General features: G+C 45.3%; 1 protein-coding gene across 1 annotated transcript in view; it reads left to right on the top strand.

Annotated features, from left to right (window-relative positions):
• Positions 1-14,919, top strand: part of LOC144768422 (protein-glutamine gamma-glutamyltransferase E-like) — a 370,967-nt gene that overhangs the window by 286,289 nt on the left and 69,759 nt on the right. Inside the window, exon 8 of the mRNA XM_078652065.1 lies at positions 13,311-13,414. Within this exon, the coding sequence (XP_078508191.1) occupies positions 13,311-13,414 (104 nt within the window). The remainder of the gene's footprint in view (positions 1-13,310; positions 13,415-14,919) is intronic.

The following is a 14,919-nucleotide window of genomic DNA, read 5'->3' as shown; positions in this document are numbered from 1 at the left end:
CAAAAGGAGGCCACTAAAGATGAAAGAGATGCATAGCCTGCACAGTTGGCGGACAAACCGCAGAAGGCAATCCCCGGGATAAGTAGGCCACCAGCGGTCCCCAGCGGAGTGCAAAGTCTTCAGAATCAGTTTGGAAAATGTCTGCCTGGCGTTCCATGGATAAGATGCTCCAGAGGCGAGCATGCCATAAAGAAAGCGCCGGGGCCTCAGTCTTTTTCCAAACCGCTGCCAAAGTGAGTTTAAACCCCTCTATGACTGGTACCTTTACCCTACTAAACTTCAGTGTCTCTTTCCAGGCACTTCAGATTTATGTTGGCAGGGATGTGGCTTGCAGGGGGACTTCAGGCATATCTGGTGGGACTGTCCCAAGATCCGGCCTTTTTGGGATGAAATCCTCTCGCACATCAAGGATATCTTGGGTTATCCCATTCCCCTCTCCATGGACTTTGCCCTTCTGGGTCTGCGAGACCCCCTCCTGATTAGACAAACTAAGGCAGACAAAGTACTGCTATTTTAAAAATACTGGGAGGGGTTTGCAAAGGGCCTCCTCCCCAGGATCCCGGGGGCCCCTCCACAACCACCAAGAGGAAGCCAGGAGCACCGGTATTCTCCCACAAGGTAAAGGGAAGAGCCCAGGATCACCCTCCAGGCCCCAATTTCTTGAAGGGAGAAGTAGTCCACAAGGAGGGGAAGTGCTGCCACACTTTCACCAGCTGTGGTGGACCTGCCCCACTTCTCATGCCACCAATTGGAAGATCCTTGGCCTCAGGCAGGGGAGGAAAGAGCTGCTGGCTCCCGCAGATGAGTGGGGGCACCGGAGCCAGTGGGGCAGCAGGGGTGGGCTCCCCTAACATCTAGAGCAAAACAGGGGTGCCCGAGTGGGACTGGGCTCAAAAGCTTCTAAGCCACTAATAAAATATGCACAAGCTCCGGAGAGAGCACCCCATAATGCCTTGCGGGGCTTGTACTCAGCCCAAAGTTTGTGAATGTGGGTACCCCAGAATGGCAGGGGTACCACCAGCACCCCAATGAATGTGTATGGGAGGCTGTAGGAGTGCAGCAGTGCCCCCCAACCACCATTAAATCATTCACTCTTATGATAATTCATAGGATCACTGGATGGTTTTGTATACTTGTATGTTTCCATGCACACTAATTTTTTTGATTGAGTACAGCAAATCTGACTTTTAGGTCCGGAAGAAAGCTGCAACACCTCTGTTGGGGATTAAGGGGCTGAAACTTGTTGACTGTTTTCTGACACTAAAAACGGGTCTAATTTCTACCCTCAGTGCCCTGTTTTTAATCTTGGACCGGGGACGCACGAATAAAGGATTTTGCATACTCTGTAGCTAGTTTTAATTTTCACTTTCACATTGCTCTGCTGCCCCCACTACACCTAGCTAATCATTTGGGTAAAAAACCACCCATAAGCTCCTCCCTCTCAGTGACAAACCTTCTCCTGGGGTAAAGAGGGGATTGTCATTAATAGCTTAGAAATGCCACTTCTAGAAAGTAGCACTTCAATGCTCTAAACCTCTTTGTGTGCATTTTAGTTTGACTCTAGTCTAAACTGGGAGATTAGTGTGCACATCTGTGCATTCCCCACAGACAGCTATAAACATTGGGCATGCAACTAAACCAACAGACGTGTGCCATTTTGAGGGCCTGGCTGCACAGATTGAAGGAAGAGGTTTTGATACTTGGCCTCTGGGAGCCACATCCCAGCCCCTTAACAAATTAAGATCTGTATTCCATGGACCCATGGCTGACAGGACTGGAATTTAGAGGAGACAGCTGTGGTTCAAAGGGAAACCCTCTGACCCATGCCCACTTCAAAGGCACACTACGGTATTACTGCTGGTGCCATACTTCAGCAGGGTAGAGATACACTTGTGACGTCAGACCGGAGATCCTGGAACTGCGTGGTGCACACTGCCACACTTCCAGAGAAATCTGTTTTGCACAATGAGGATTACTGCCATTGTACTGGGCCATGCAACCTTCTTGAATATTGGCTGGTCTGACTACCTGTTGCTGTGTGGCACCCTGATGTATGCTCTCCAAGGGCTTGTTGGCTTGCCCCGTTTCTTGTGGAGGTCTCAGGGATATCAAAGATCTCCCTCTAGGGACCCACACCATCTACCTGTGACACCTGGAGAGCGGTGCCCTCTTAAGCGCCCACTTTGTCTGTTGGATTCCTACAGGTAGCGCATTGTGAGCGTGGAACTAAGTATTGTGCCTGGATGTCAGACTGCCTGGTGCAGAGCCCCAAAAGCACTGCCCCATTTCAGGAGTATGGTCGCTGCATCTTGGGGCCTCGATACTCATAAGCGTCTTGTTGGTGGTGAGCCAATTAACTGGTTACCAGACCCCGCATGGCGCACTTAATCGATCGTCCTGCATCTCTCGTATGTGACACTGCAACTGCAAAGTCATTGCGAGCAGTGTCCGATTCACAGGTTATGAACCTCGAAGTTGGGGGCGCACCCGTAGTAGTGCCTCATTCTAACTCGTGTGGTATAGCTGCACTTGCGCCTGTGTGTATGACTGGAATTATCTGGTGTGACTAAAATCAATGCGCACCAGACATTGTGCCTCATTTCCCGGGAGTTACAACATTTGCAACTCTTCTTGTGTGTAATCGGAATTATCTGGTGCAACTCATATCACTGTGTTGGTGGTGAGAGTAATTGACTGAGTTAAAGAAAGCTTCTGAGTGTGATATGAAGTGGATCAAGAGACTGTGTGACCCCCCCTTAGCTGCGCAGAACTGGGCAGTTGAGGATCCAAATAGGCTTCTAGTTTGAAAAATAGCATACTTTGTACATAAGTGGATTATTCAAATACATCAGCATGTGCGTACACAACTTCCATTCCTTTCACACATGCACATCATGAGCAATAGATGCTCTGGTGGGTAAGGTCAGCTGTGTGATGAGCACAGAAAGAAGCAGCCACATCTTTCAGTCACAGCCTAGTGTACCTGATAATGCCCTCACTTGTCAATGCATTGCGTAAGACCTCATGTAGCAGTGTGTTAGTGTGCACAGGGGTTTCACATACCTCCTCTAGAAGGACAATTCTTTTCCTTATTTTAAAGGCATGGTGGTAAAAGTGTGAGTCCTACCAAAGGTCGTATCTATTGAATTATGCACAAAGATATCATCTCTATAAAAAGTGCACATGCTAAAAGTGACACCCTTGTAAAGTAGTATGTCAGCCTAAGGACAAAACATGAATTGTTGACCCATACTAAATAGTTGATAATTTCAATAGTTAACCGATCTGGTATTTCAATACATATGTGTATGGCAGATAAATGTAATAGATGGATAGTTGAGGAGGCAATGAAAGGTCAAACAATGTTTCACTGAAGCTAGGTGTGGTGGGCCAGACATAGCAACTCAGCCTCCTCATTAACAGCACTGGAGTCAAAACGTATTAAATAGTTTCCTATGTCATGGATTGAGGAGATTTAAATTTTCTAAACCAAGTTTTGAATTTGTTTCAACGTAAGCATTGAAGGAAGTTAACAGACTGTAATAAGATAGACTGTACGACAATGCATACTTTCAAAACATCAGATATTTTTGTTTTTCCCCTAGCTAACCAGATTACACACTTTGCTCTTTTAGGCATCAAACCTTATCAGTTTTGTATTGACTTCAAGATGAATTGCGGTGGGGAAAAAACCCTAAGGGCCTCATTTATAAGAGGGTTGCAGCACGTTTGCACCACACAATGTAGTACTTGTGTGACTTTGAGTGGCATCGAAAATCTGGAGTAAAGCAATGCAGCACAAATTGCTGCATTCCGTTACTCTGACCTGGGTAGGCATTCCATGTGTATTGTATGGGTGTTCCCACGCAACTCCCACTGGTTTTTTATGCATCCCCGGATTTACAAGAACTTATAAACATGTGGATGTGCCAAAAACTTACACCTTGCCAGGGGAGGCGTAGCAAGGAGAAATATCTGTATTTCTCCTTGTTTCTTTATAGAAAGAGGACTATGCTTCCCAGGAGTGGTTTTGTGCTGGATGGCACCCCTTCCTGCATAAAAACAATCCTACATGCAACACAGGCACTCTTGGTGTATGGTGCAAGGGTTGCTGCGTTGGTGCGAGGCTGCCAGAAGGGCACCAGGACAAGGGAAGGGACAGTAAAGCACTGTATTACCTACCTTTCCCTGGGACGCAGCACAGCAAGGTGACTTGCTGCGCTGCACTGCATGATTTCCTCATAAATGAGGCCCTTAACTCCAACCAAACAAAATGTCTACTCACTAGGTAGTAACTTACTGCTGAAATGGATGTGGAAATTGAATGCATTAATATGTTGATATGCAGATATACATTAGACCATAAATTGTTAGAAAAACAAGTTGTATTTGAGGAGACTGGTTTGGAAATATAATTCTGTGGGGAAAGAATTTGCCAATCAATCACTCATGTTGTTTGCTGACAGTAATTGTAACCTATCCCCTTTAGATTGTTGCCTACCTCCTTTGAATCTTTAAAGTTGATTGAGATATGAGGCACCATATTGAATCTTCATATTGCCGAAATTGCAAAATGGCATGCATGCCACAGAGAACAGATATTTATGCCATACGTAGAAACTAGGAAATCATTCTTCAGATTGCGATTCTGTTGTAATTAAAGCTGAGAATTATGAATGAATGATTGAAATTGTACTTGTATATCGCATGGCTGTCCTGAGGCCTCCCAGCGCTGTTGACAGAAAAGGCAGAAGAGCAGTGATGTTAAAGCGAGGTGGGTTTTTAAGAGTTTCCATAAGGCCAACAGGTTATTTTCCTTCCGTAAAGTGGGGGGAGAGTGTTCCAGAGTTTTGAAGCATTAAATGAAAAAGAGCGTTGGCCCCATTTAGATCTTCGTATTTTCTTTGGAGCGGCCAGAAATGAAGAGCTGGAGTGAAGCGTTCTGGGAGGGAGATAGGGAGTGACAAGGGAGTGGGTGATAGCCGGGCCAGTCTTCCAAATGGCTCTGTGAGCCAGGCACATGGCTTTAAACTGTATCCTGGCCGAAATTGGGAGCCAATGAAGACTCCTCAGTGCTGGTTTTGCATAATGCCACTGGGGAATCTGGAGAAGTTGACGAGCTGCACAATTCTGAATCAGTTGCAATTTGTGGACGGTAAATTGGGGAGCTCCCAGATATAGGCATTCCCATAATCAAGGCAAGAGAGTGTGAGGGCCTGTCCCATAATCCTTCTTGCCTGGAAGGGAAGGAGGGGGATGATTTTCCGCAGCATTCTCATCAGCCCGTAACAGGTGGCTTAGAGCTTGGTGGCCTGGTGGTTAAAATTAAGGGAGCTGTCAAGCCGCATGCCAAGGCTCTTGATCTGTGCCTTTGGAGGTGGAGCAGGGCCAAGACATACCGGCCACAGGAGAGCGGGGATGGAAGACAAAGGGTTGCCCAGGAACCTAATCTCAGTTTTGTCTCCGTTGAGTTTGAGGCAGAAGAGTTCCATCCATTCAGCCACCGCCTCTAGGCAAGGACCTAAGGTGCTAGACGACCCCTCAGAGTGATTTATTGCTACTATGAACTAAGTGTCATCTGCATAGGTGATGATCTTAATGCCGAATGGATGGACAATCTCTGCCAGAGGACTCAGGTAGATATTAAAAAGCATAGGGCTTAGGGCGGAACCCTGAGGAACCCCACAGCTAAGAGGCAACCGGAAGGACACCACATCTCCTTCAAAGACTTGGAAGAAGCGGTTACTGAGAAAGGACTGGAACCAGGTTAGTGCCGCACCTGTCATTCCCATGCTTTTAAGTCGATGAGACAAGATGTTATGGATAACAGTGTCAAACGTGGTACAGAGGTCCAGGAGGATGATTGCCACTGTACCTCCCTGGTCCAATAACCTCCTTGCCTCCTCTGTTACCGCTAGTAGGGCCATTTCCATCCCAAGCTGAGGACGAAATCCTGTTTGAGAATCATGCAGCAAGTTGTTGGATTCCAGATAGTCAACAAGTGTAATATTAATGTGTTTCTCAATCAGCTTACTCAGCCAAGGGAGAAGGGAAATTGGGCGATAGTTGGCCAGATTGGATTGGTCTAGATTAGGTTTCTTCAGGAGGGCCCTGACCATTGCACATTTCCATGCCATGGGTACCATACCAGAGGTGATTGAAGAATTCAAAATATCAAGGATAGCTGGGCGAATGGAATTAATGACTACGGTGAGGGGCTGCGGGGGGGGGCAGGGTCAGAAGGAGAGCCTGACATTACTCTGGAAATTATCAGGTCCAGTGAATCAACATCTAGGGGAGGAAATTGCTCTAACAAGCATTGGATATTAGAATGAGGGCTTCCTATTCTGGTCACCAAGGGCTCAATCGGTGTGGTGGGGAAGGACATATAAATGTTTTTGAATTTTTGGTGGAAGATGGCTGCCAAATTATTGCAGCGAGTTAGTGCTCCCTCTGTTATTGGAGGTTTTTGGGGTAAGGTGGTGAGTGATTTGGCAATGCGAAAAATCTCCTTGAGTGAATTTGCGGCAGTACCTATTTTCTCTTTATAGAATGCAGTTTGGGCAATTTTGATTTCTATAGCCCAATTACCTTCCTATAATCTAACTTCCTAGCCTCTGAGAAATTATGTCTCCATCTTCTTTCTAGTCTTCTACATGATTGCTTTAAGTCCCTCAATTTGCGGGAGAATCATGGAGCTGTTTTCTGTCTTGTTTTTTTATGACTGGGTTCCTTAGGGGGAACTAGGTCAAGGGAACTTTGGATCCAAGCATTAAAATTGTTGCTGGCCAAATTGGGATTGGGATCACTGAGTGGTCTTGTGTCTTCAAGAACTACGGTCCAACGATTGGAGGAGAGCCTAGACCATTTCCTTTCCAAAATCGGTACTGCTCTATGGGGGGGAGGAGGCACAAAGGTATCCCAACATAGGGGAATCAGAAAGTGATCCATCCTGGGGAGTGGAGTAGGGGTACCTACAACAAGGTTATGCAGGTTACTAAACACATGATCAAGAAGATGGCCCTTTCCATGTGTAGAGGCGAATCCTTTTTGTTTGAGTTGGAGCGCCAGGCGACTCAGTAGTAGTTCATTGGTTACATGGTTGGAGGGGTCATCTAGATGGATATTGAAATCCCCAAGCACCGTCAAATTAGCTGGGGCCAGTGCTAGATTGGCAACTAACATGGAGAGATTTGGGAGGAATTGCCCTAGGGCTCCCGGGGGGCAATAGAGCATAATAAACAGAAACTTGTATTGTAGACATGGACAGGTAATTGATCTGAGCAAAATCTGGATAGATCATGAATTTATTTTAAAATGGTTGACACAAAGTCAGTAGGAATGGGTGTTTGGGTACGCTTTTTTTGGGGGGGGGGGTGTAGTAATATGCCCTGGGACGAATAACATAGAAAAAAATAAAGAAAAAAATATTTTATTGCATAAACAAGTTGTACAAAATAAATTGCTAAAGTTGAGTTGGTAAACTGGGATACTCAGAAAGGAAAACAACAGTCACACTAAAACACATTGATTTAAAAAGAGAAATTTTACTTGTCTCTGTATTTAGAGGTTAAAGGTTAGAGCAATACCCCATCCAGCAGACCCATTTCAAGGGACAGCCTCATCCCTATATTACTGTAAGAACATACGGCTCTTGAGAATAGATAGTCTGAACCTGGGTAAAATGAAGAAATATGCATCCAGGTAAAAATACAAGATATCAGCACCTTAATACCTTTAGGTGTGGTGAAATAAAGTGCTGTTAAAAAGAGGCTTTTCAAATATGAATGTATGTCTGTGGTATTTGTATTGTGCAAACCTTGCCAAAAACACTGTACAGGGTCAGAAGAAAGCATGCAGTCAAGAACGGATAGGTGAGGTAGCTGGTTATTCGATTGTGTACTGCATTTTTATGTAGTTTTATTTATAGATCTTTTAAATAAATTCTTACCTAATTAGAATAGCATTGGGTGATCCCGATGTATACAAGGAATGTTATTCAAATTCCTGGTTGCCTGCTGCTTTGCTTTTTTCTTTTTTACATTTCTTAGGCTCCAGTCTAATGGTGGCCTTGCTGCAGGTGTGCTGCGAGCCACCAGACATGTTGAGTTTGTCATCAAGAAAAGCGGGGCTGCTAGTCATGATGGCTTTGTAAATGATGTCGCTGGTTTTGGAAATGGCACGAGACACCACGTGGAGCTCTCAGAATGGGGGTGATGTGATCACATTTTTGCCGGCTTTTAATGAGACCTGCAAAGGAATGTAGGATGCCCTTAATGGATTACCACCATCCAGATGCTAAAGTAACAGTGCTTGAACAGCTGTTCTGAAGTCACATTCGAGGAAAAAACATTGTTTAGAAGAGACAGCTGGATCAGGGCATCTTTGTGTAATTTGGCAATGTGTTCATTATGTTGAGGTTGGTGTGCAAGTTGAATCTGAATGACTTTGCATTTGAATAAAGTTTGGGCTCCAATCTGTTAAGATTCATATAATTGAGCATTATTTTTTTATATTTTTTGCTTGCTGTTTTTGGCAAATGGCAGTAATTCTGTCTTAGTTGGGCTGAGTGTTGGGAAAAAGAAGATTAAACAATTCTCCTAACAGAGAGCCCGAAAATATGCTTTTTTTTATCTAAACAAAAACTCATGACCTAGTTCCTTGTTTAATAGCTTAATAACTCTCTAAATTCATTAAGACCATAAACCATGGAAGAATAGCATGTCCAAACCCAACTGGCAGTTTTCATTGCTTGTTTCTTTTACCTCAAGTCTGGATTCTCCAAAAAGATCAGCTAAATGTAGCTAATAAATATTTTAACTGCCTGTCTTAGCTCTCTGAAATAGTTTTGCAATACGTGTCTTTGAGTTCTAATAGTTTGAATCAATGGTACCACTTTTGAGGCAACCAATGGTGGCTGTTAGGGAACTTTATCGGAGGCAGGGCATATGGTGGGAGTGAGGCTTGGAAGAAATATGAAGAATAAGAAAAGAAAATGTACCTGGTGGTCACCGTCTCCAGCTGCCGCCTCTCCCCCAGCAGGAACCAGGAAGAACACAGCCTCCCAGAATCTCCTGACCAATCAAAGCGCTGCCTTACAGCAGCATTGCGTTTGGTCTGAGCCCTGTAATTCAGCGCTCAGAGAGAGACTGGGAGGCTGGGCATGTACAACCCCAGGCTGTACAATACAGCTTGTGGAGAACATGCAAAGTGTGCATGACGGTTTGGCCGGCCCGAGATTGCCGGCCAAACCATCATGCGCACTTATGGTGTAGCCACCACTCCTCCTTCATCGATGTCAGGGGAGCCTAGACCCGCCCTAGCAACCTGTCTCCCGTGCACCGGCAATACTAAAAAAAAACGAAAATAATGTTTTGTTGTATCATTATATTTTTCCGTTGCACTGCTTTAAAGCAGCGGGGCAACATTCTTCTGACTTAGTGGAGAAGCCACACCTGGAAGCAACCAAGAAAAGATTTCATGGTGTCTAAGGAGGCAAATTGATCCATCACAAGTTAAGTATTTCTTCCAGGACACCCATATTCATCTCTCCCTTCATGGGTTATCTAAAGTCTCCTGTTTGTGTAATTTACCTTTAAATCATGCTCATAAGCTAAATCAAGAAAAGGAATAATTCATTTTGGATAATACATGAGTTCAGATTCACCTTAGTAGCAACAGACCACATGCACAAAGCACAGTGGATGGTTGCATATTCATTTAAATGAATTTGATTGAATTGGGCAAACTGTGAAAACACATAGGGGCTCATTACGATTGCGGTGAATCCAATACCGGCAGGTTGTAGATTCACTGCAATTCTGCAGCCAAACCCGCCCGCCAGATTGCGATGGCAGGCAGTTTGTGTGGTGGACGGAAAATCAGTCTGCCATAGGTCCGACAGCACCAATCATAAAGATTGCCTGTCGGACTGCATCAAAACAGTAGAATGGTGGGGGTGCCTGGCAGGCACCATCCGCCATATTATGATGCTGCATCCCTACCAGTGTTTCCTTGGCGGTAAAACCAACATGGAAAGGCTAGCGAGATGTACTTTGGGGCATGCTGCGGGCCTCATTGTGCCAGGGGACTTTTGTTTTGCACTGGGGGGCACCAATTGTACCCCCCTACATTTCCCTGCACCAGGTGGTAGGCACCTCGAAGTACCTGCTGCATAGAGCAGGGAAATGCAAAGAGTGCATTTCGAACATTGCAGATGGTGCTGCAGCCAGAAGCACCCGCCGCAATGTTAGAGATAAACGATGCGACCGCCACAATGGCGGTCACATCATAATCTCATATGCGGGACCGCCGCATTACAAGCGGACGGTCCCGATCCCCGCAACGATGGCGGACGGACATCGTAATCCCCCTCATAGCCACAGAGGGTGAAGTCAGGGCCTTTTTCTCAAACTAAAGGTTTGCCATTGTTAGACCTGGCACCATTGGCGTGGGTCTCCCTTTCATTTTTGCTGTTGCCTCATGTATGTTTGCTGGTGTTAGATGCTTTAGGCACTGTGCCACTGCTATTTAGTGCCACAGTGCAAGTGCTCCCTATTGTAAATTGATATATTAATCAGTGATTCCATGTTTGGCTATTTGGTTTACTTGTCAGACCCTAGTCTAGTGCACTGAGTGTGCCCAGGGCGTGTAAATCCAAATGCTGCTGGTGGGCCTGCAACACTGGTTGTGCCACCCACAGAAACAGCCTTGTAAAATGTGTCTAAGGTCTGCCATTGCAGAGCTTGCATGCAGTCTGGTACTGTCATGCACCCACTTGCCAGTCCCTAAACCTTCCCTTTTCTTCATATCAGTCACCCCTACAGTAGGCCCAAGGGCAGGGTGTATTGTAAGTATAAGGTAGGACAAGCCATGATGTGTGTGGCATGTCCTAGTAGTGAATTACAGCCATTTTCGTTTTTCACTATTGCAAGGCTACCTGTTCTCCATAGGCCAGAATGGGCTGTTAGAATTATTACATTTTATAATCCTAACGGTCTCAGAGAACATGGTAGAAATTCAAGGTTAGTATGCCTGGACTCAGAATGATAAAATGCATCTTTTAGTGAAGTTGATTTTAACATTCTGTGTTTGCAAATACCACTTTTAGAAAGTAGGTATTTGCTTGTCTAATTTTTCAAGCCTGCCTCTGCTAGGTTGTGTATTCCTTTGTCCGGTTTGTGAGTGACAGGGCTGGGGGATTCCAAGAGACAGTATGAGTTAGCCCAGTGGTGAATAGAGAGATCTGCATCTAGATGGGAGGGAGGAGTTGCACCTGAACTTGAGTAGGGCTGTGCCTGCCTTCCACAATGCTGATTCCACCTCCTGGGGAGCGCTGATGTCTCTGCCCTGCACACTGAAAGAAGAGAAGGAGTCCTATAAACAAAGGGCTCCAGGACTGTACTTGCCTTCCACAATGCTGGCTTCACCTCCTGTGGGGCTTCTGATGTTTCTGCCCTGCACTGTGAAAGGAAAGGAGAAGTCTGGTAAACAGAGTGCTTCAGAACTGGTTTGGACTGGGCAAATGCCCTTCTCCCCTCAGAGGACAAAGGATTTTGGTGTATAAATATTGGGACCCTGATACCAAGAAATTAGATCACTTTTGGACTACAAGAAGAAACCTTTACTGAGAAGAAGAACCTGAAGAAACTGAGGAGAGACTATTCCCAAGCTGAAGTGCTGCTTGGGGGATTGGCCTGCAGTGGTTGCCTTACTGCTAAAGGAAGGAGAAAGGAACTTTGTGTACTTTGCTTTCAACTTGTGAAGGATCTCCAAGGGCTTGGAAAAGAGCTTGCCTCCTGCTGAAGTCTCAGGGACAACAGACTTCAACCCCCAGCTCCCCAGAGTTCTTGTGGAAGTGTCTGCTGCTGTTTTGGGCCTTCTGAGAAACTGCGTGTCGCAAGGAGCTGGAAGCGCAACTCATCAAAGAAGAAGCATGTCGCTGTCGCTGCTGCTGCCGTTGCATCGTGGATGTCGGCGCTGTGGTTGTTGCACTGCACTGCATCGGGAGAAGCGTGCTGCAACGAAGAGGAAGCGTGTCGCCGTCGCTGCTGCTGTCGCAACTCTGAAGGAGGGTGTCGCCGCTGTAGCTGTTGCATTGCACCGTATCGAGAGAAGAGTCTCGCAACGAAGTCGGAGCGTGTCGCCGTCGCTGTGCCTGCCGTCGCAACTCCGAAGGGGGGGTGTCACCGCTGGAATTTTAGCACTGCACCGCATTGAAGAAAAGCGCCTCGCGCCTCGGAACAAGGGTGTCGCCGCTGCCGTCCACGAATTGAAACGAGAACTTCTTGCATCCCCGGAGAAGCGTGCCGCATCTAGAAGATCTTCACGTCTTTATTTCTTTGTACTTGAACTTTGCCACATTTCTCTTGCTGGAATATTGCTTGTCGTGGAAGCGCAATGCAACCTAAGGTACATTGACGCAAAGTGTTGCATCTTAAAAACTGAACTTAACTAAGCTAAATCTACCATCTTAAAGTAACAGTACTGTGTATTTTTGTTGTTTATGGTCTTGTTGTAAATTTATATAAAGTATACTTATTTTTTATATAAAACCTTGTGTGGTGTCCATCTGTAGTGTTGTCACTGGGTTACTGTATGTGGTCACAAATGCTTTACACACTGCCTCTTAGATAAGCCTGTCTGCTCGTACCAAGCTACCAAGGGGGTGAGCAGGGGCTGTTTTAGGAGTGTAATCCCCTTATCGTGACTAGAGGCAAGGGCCCCTATTTGTCACAAGTACCTACCTGTGCCAACTAGAGACCCCCAAATCTAACAGGCATATAAAAATAAGTAGCCACAAAAGAATTCTCTCAATATTTGGGAATATCTATCTGCTAAAATTAGCCAAGTTTGAGTAGAGTTTATGGTTACTGCCCTTGCGCTTTATATCTGAGGAAGGTCTGGGATGGGAGACAGTCCTAATAAACCGTGTTCAATATGTTGCTAAATTTTCCAACATTCCTCAGCCTCTTAACTGGGCACAGCATTTTATGTAAAAAAGTGCTATGACAGTGGGTGTGTGAGAGATTTAATTAAGCATTCTAGCAGGGCAGTGACCTGGTGGGACTTGAGGTACTAGATGGGGAGAGCTAGAAAGCCTCTGCTGAATATGAAAGTGTCCAGGGATATCCTTACCATCCCAGGACATAGTGTAAACTGTATGGCATGTGGATGTGCACGGATGATGTTGTGGGGTCAATATAAGTAGCAAATCTGATCCTCCCTATGATCTGAACAGCAATTTATACATTGGATTATTCCAGTCTGCCTTCCTGAACTGCCTGTTCAATGTTCTTTCATATCATCAGGAACTTTCACGTGTGGAATGAAGGCTGGTTTACCCGGAAAGATCTAGGAGCTTTCTATGATGGTTGGCAGGTTCTGGACGCAACACCGCAGGAGCAAAGTACAGGTAAAACCCTTTATTTCTGAATTGATGCCAATTTAAATATCTGCCTGTAGGAAACTGGCTCTGTCTATACCATACCAAAGTAAGGTATAGTGTGCACAGAGTACAGGGAGTCCCCAGAGGTAAAGTAGAGGCTAAATTAGGTAAGAACTAACAGCTCTCTTGGAATAGTGTGTGCGAGAAGTTAGGCTTATGCGGAGGTTGTGTTAAGCATTTGTATTATTCACTCAATCAAGACTGATGCACACACTCAGAGACTGAATTCAGACCGATTGGGTAAGTATAAAAAAGGTATACTTGTGTTTTATTTCTAGAGCTAAGCACAACTTGGTATAGGTAGGTAAAATATACTTTCAATTGTAGGCCTTTACATAGAAATACAATTGAGAATAGATTTGCAATTGTTACAGGTTTGTCTCACTTTAAAATGCAGTTTGAATTACACAGTAATTACTTTCAGATTACCTTGTAGTTACTTTTGGATTACTTTGAGTACTCGGGTGGTATGCCTAGATGCCACACCTTACGATCTCACTATACAAGGTAAATATGAGTTTGTATACTTTACAGTTTAGTTCTCTTTTCTCCATACAAACATCAGTTCACTACTTAGAAAGTTTTAGGCCCTAAATCTCTTAACATGGGTTCCTATGGGAGAAAAATCTCTTAACATGGGTTGCTATGGGAGAAAAAGTGTTAGCAACTTCTCAGGTAAGTACATGACTTACGAGTGGGAGTTTTGGGGGTTAGGACCAAACCCTCCAGGGTCTAGATGGGCAATTGAGTTGCACCACCAGCGGTACTGGGACGGCCGAATGCAGAGTGCAGGGGCCCAATGTTAGCCAATGGGGCTAAGGGGGCCTTCGGTTATAGATGGGCAGGCCACTTGGGTGTCGGAGCAAAGCTTCTGAGGTTAAGGTCAGCACTGCAGGGGCCAGCAATCGGCACCGGGGCTGCACTACCAATGGCACTGGTGCGACCGGGTCGAGGGTGCCAAGAACACGTCGGGGACCCTGTACTTCTCAATTAAGACCTTTGGTTCTGAAAAGGGTCTCAGGTTTGGGCAGGTAGACTTCCTGAAGGTGACCGTCGGCTGTAGATGTAAGCTGGTATCTTGATGGATGTCTGGGCACCATCGCGGGGGTCACTCAAGGCCGTAGGGTGCCTTTTGGCATTGGATCCTTATCATGGGTACTGCTCAGCTACATGATGTTGTCTAATGAAAATGGCATTATGTACAAGTCCTTCATTCAAGCAATAATTCATGAGTATGCTTACTCACTTTGGGTTACGTTCATTGTTGTCATTCAGTATTTGGTTTACAATTGCCAATCCTTGTTGCTTATGTGTCATTCAGTATTTGACTTTGTTATTGCCAATGCTTGTTGTTTACGTAATGAATGAGCACCTTGTGGAACTCCTGCAACTGTTTAAATCAAGATACATGTGGCCAGCCTTTCAGCTGTCACAGTTAGAAATGTGCAACCCCTCATTATCCTAATGATCAA

This window comes from Lissotriton helveticus, chromosome 7, assembly GCF_964261635.1.
Source record: "Lissotriton helveticus chromosome 7, aLisHel1.1, whole genome shotgun sequence".
Taxonomy (NCBI): Eukaryota; Metazoa; Chordata; class Amphibia; order Caudata; family Salamandridae; genus Lissotriton; species Lissotriton helveticus.
The sequence above is the reverse complement of the archived record's forward strand: the minus strand, read 5'-3'. Positions and strand labels throughout refer to the sequence as shown.